The sequence below is a fragment of the Poecilia reticulata genome, linkage group LG21, assembly GCF_000633615.1.
Source record: "Poecilia reticulata strain Guanapo linkage group LG21, Guppy_female_1.0+MT, whole genome shotgun sequence".
NCBI classification, from domain to species: domain Eukaryota; kingdom Metazoa; phylum Chordata; class Actinopteri; order Cyprinodontiformes; family Poeciliidae; genus Poecilia; species Poecilia reticulata.
In genome coordinates this window covers 3,681,589-3,684,960 of record NC_024351.1, presented here as the reverse complement: position 1 = coordinate 3,684,960, position 3,372 = coordinate 3,681,589, and the positions used below count along the sequence as shown (strand labels likewise).

Sequence of the window (3,372 nt, the reverse complement as noted above, 5' to 3'; positions counted from 1 at the left end):
AAAACAAAACTGTTACTGGTCATAATTTATCACAGCATAAATCTGAGATTTTCCTTCCAGATGACGGCAGAACAGAAAACTGCTATGGAAGGAGATTAGGACCATCTGGAAGAAAATAACTCTGATTTTCTTTCTCAGAATGTTGACATTTTATCTCAGAAGAATAAAGTCAGAATTCTGATTGTATTTCTAACTCATAATTTTGACTTTAATGATATAAAAAGTTAATTTTCTGACCAGTAAGAATTCAGATTTTGTTTCCATAGAATTCTGACTTTTTCTCAGAATTTTGACTAATCTGAGATTAAAAGTCAAAATTATGAGGAAAAACTCAGATTTATTTATTTCTCAGTGTCCCTAATCCTCTTCTGTCCATATAACACYGATGGTTTTAATGTTGTGGGTGACCATTTATAATTCTCACACTTATCCATACAAACAAGCAGACCTTTCTCCTCCATATTCTCCACTTTTTGATCTTTTGCCTGCAGGTTTTTSTTCTCATAGAAGCCCATTGGTTTTGTCCTCCAGAACCGCCCGTGTTCCAGATGAAGCTCTGAGTTTCTGTGAGTTTTGCCTTCAGAGTCTCTCAATGTCTCTGTATTTCTTCCTCAGTMTAGAAACCTGGTCCCTGAATAGGACGGGGTCCAGCCTCATCTGGGAGTGCACCAAAGGCATGAAGCCCAGCCAGCGGCTGAAGGCGTTCATGCAGGTCTGTCGCTGAGCGAAATGGTCTGGGTCGGCCCATCGAGAAGCTTTGGAGCCCTGAGTGTAGAGGACAAAGGAGAGAATGAAAAGTCAATAGATAAAAAATGAATATAGATTAGAATTGGTGCAAAAATTAAATTTTGTCCAATACAGTAGTGACTTCCAAAGTATGTTGAGACAAATAAAGTATAGGTTGTAACATAGAATGTTTAAAGAGTGCAAGTACTTTTGCGTGGTAAAAGTTTTTATAACCCCAATACCAAACCCCCTTTTGACCCCAATACCAACCCCAATAGAAATCCTAATTCTGAGAAATAAAATCTGAATTCTGTGAAAACAGTTTTTTTGTGCCCCTGATCCTCTTCAGAAGTCGGATACATGCATTTAGTGTCTTATACTTTCTTCCTGAATCTGAAAGGCCCTCTATTAGACTGTGAAGCTGGGGGGAACTCGAGGGAAGCAGAATCAGCCTTGGCATTGGGATGAGGAGATTGATCCAATGGCTGCTGGAGGTCATGTAGGATAATTAAACTCCAACAAATCAAGTGACAGACRYGGTTTGGCACTAGAATCAACATTTTCCTCCAAAAACACAAAACTCCTCAACGTCAGTTCATTGAAGCTGCTCTTGTTGGTCAAAGTTTCCCAAACATTTCAGCTACTTTTACCTTCTTGGTGCTAAATGTCTCGCCTGCGTTGCTTGAAGCAAAGTCACAAATCAACAGTTGAGAGGCAGGAAAAGTGAAATGAGTGAAGTCAGGGGTAAATCTTGGTTTGCTGTGCTGCCTTCACAATTAAGACATTAATCACCGAGTTCATACTGCAGAGTCATCGTCCTGCCTGTGGTCAGGCCATCAATCAGAACCTGACATTGAGCTGGCTACGTCAACACACACACACACACACACACACACACACACACACACACACATTGGGCTTTCCTGTGTAACAGCGGTGTCAAACTCATTTTCGTTTTGGGCCAAATCAAGATCATTCATGCTCTTAAAGGGCCGGTTGTGCCAGAATGTGCTGATAAAATCTGTTCAAAGACTGAGAAAATATCAACGAATCCTTAAAATGAAGTAATATTGAACATCTGATCCAGGATTTTGATTGTTTTTATAGAAATCAAAGTGTTTGTGGTTTTAATCTGGAAATATTTGCAATATCTATTTATGACGGTAAATGAGACTTTATTACTCGCATGGATTATAATCTGACATCAATTAAGACTGAGGCAGCTGTTTAGTATTAGTAAAGTTTTTGACAATTTTTGAGAAAAATCTGCAATAAACCACCAATTATGTATTGGTTCAAAAAAGTGCTGGGATTTGTTGATTTTGAATKAATTTCCATGATAATAATCAGGAAACTGGAGGGCCTGCTTTATATAATTTGGTAAACTTCTTCTTATGCAAAATTCGTAATTTCTACCAAAACACTGAAGTAACTGGTTGTGGACATTGGTAAGACTCATGATGACCAATTTTGTTTTCTTGCCCCAGAAATTATTGCGTTAAACAGTAAAACTGTCGTTTTGAGGCCATTATTAAGCATCAATAATGGCATAAAACTGCAAGTTCTCCCTCTCTAAGCCAATGAGCTTTAATTTTGTTCAACACTGGAACTGGATAAGACATTTTAAATATCCAAAAATAATAACTGAATGAAAATTTACAACCCCACACAACCAAAACCATAAATAAAATACATGAAACAAAATTGCTTTCAATGAAATGTGAATGGAAATTATCTAGCCCATTTTAAATCTTYACAGAAAAGTATTTCTGTTTTTTATCTGAACTATTTTCTCTTTGCTCTGGTGAACGGATATAAACTTTAATTTGGAAGACCTTCAAACTGAAAGCTGACCTGGAACATATCAATAGCTCGTTAAAGAGTAGAAGAAGAAAACGCTCTTCCTGACTTGTTTAATGATAAATAGAGTATCGTGTTTCTGACTCAATCTGCTGCTAACTCACTTTGATTTTTAAATCTTTCAGAGCCTTAGAGCTGCAATCAGTCTCCACTTCAGGCGCTGGATGATTTACAGCACAGACCTTAACATTTATAGCATGGCGGTAGCTGGCAATGGCATTATTATAGAGCTCAATATATTTATTTTCCAGTATTTTATTTGGTCAGAATCCTTGAATACAAATGTGTTTGCTGTTCAGTAAATCCWGTACTTTGTCCATAAATCCTCATTTCTTTCATCTAAACTTTYCTTTATTAATTTATTACRTATATCCTGCAAACAAAACCTTCTTTTCAGTTCATTCTGCAGGTTTCGTCTCTTTCTGCTGAAGTCACGGTCATTTTGTTAATCTGGTCTCTCTAAATTCACTGTAAGTGTTAAATTGTTGAGGATAAAACACATCAGCAGTTTGACTTTATAAGTTGATTCTACAGCACCAAAAAAACGAATTTCAACATTTTTATAAGTTTAAAAATAAATAAAAGATCGTTTTATATCATTTTAATGTTTTCTCTGGAAAATTTGAAATTATTCCTGGTTTCCTTTTCAAGAATAAATGTCAAATTTTTTTCTAGAAAATTTCTGAGATTAAACTCAAAATTTCCTAGTTCTTTTTCTAGCAATTTTTTGGCTTTTGGAACTTTAAAATTTCCAATATTTTCAAATAAATTTTGGGAAATTTTTAA

At 35.8% G+C, this 3,372-nt stretch overlaps 1 protein-coding gene across 4 annotated transcripts in view; it reads right to left on the bottom strand.

Annotated features, from left to right (window-relative positions):
- Positions 1–305: 305 nt before the first annotated feature.
- The window catches only part of LOC103457265 (exostosin-1), a 227,031-nt gene continuing 223,964 nt past the window's right edge, over positions 306–3,372 (bottom strand). For all 4 annotated transcript variants that reach the window (XM_017302278.1, XM_008397276.2, XM_008397275.2 and 1 more), the window contains one exon: positions 306–765. In XM_017302278.1, coding sequence (XP_017157767.1) covers positions 580–765 — 186 coding nt within the window. In that variant the 3' untranslated portion in view covers positions 306–579. The remainder of the gene's footprint in view (positions 766–3,372) is intronic.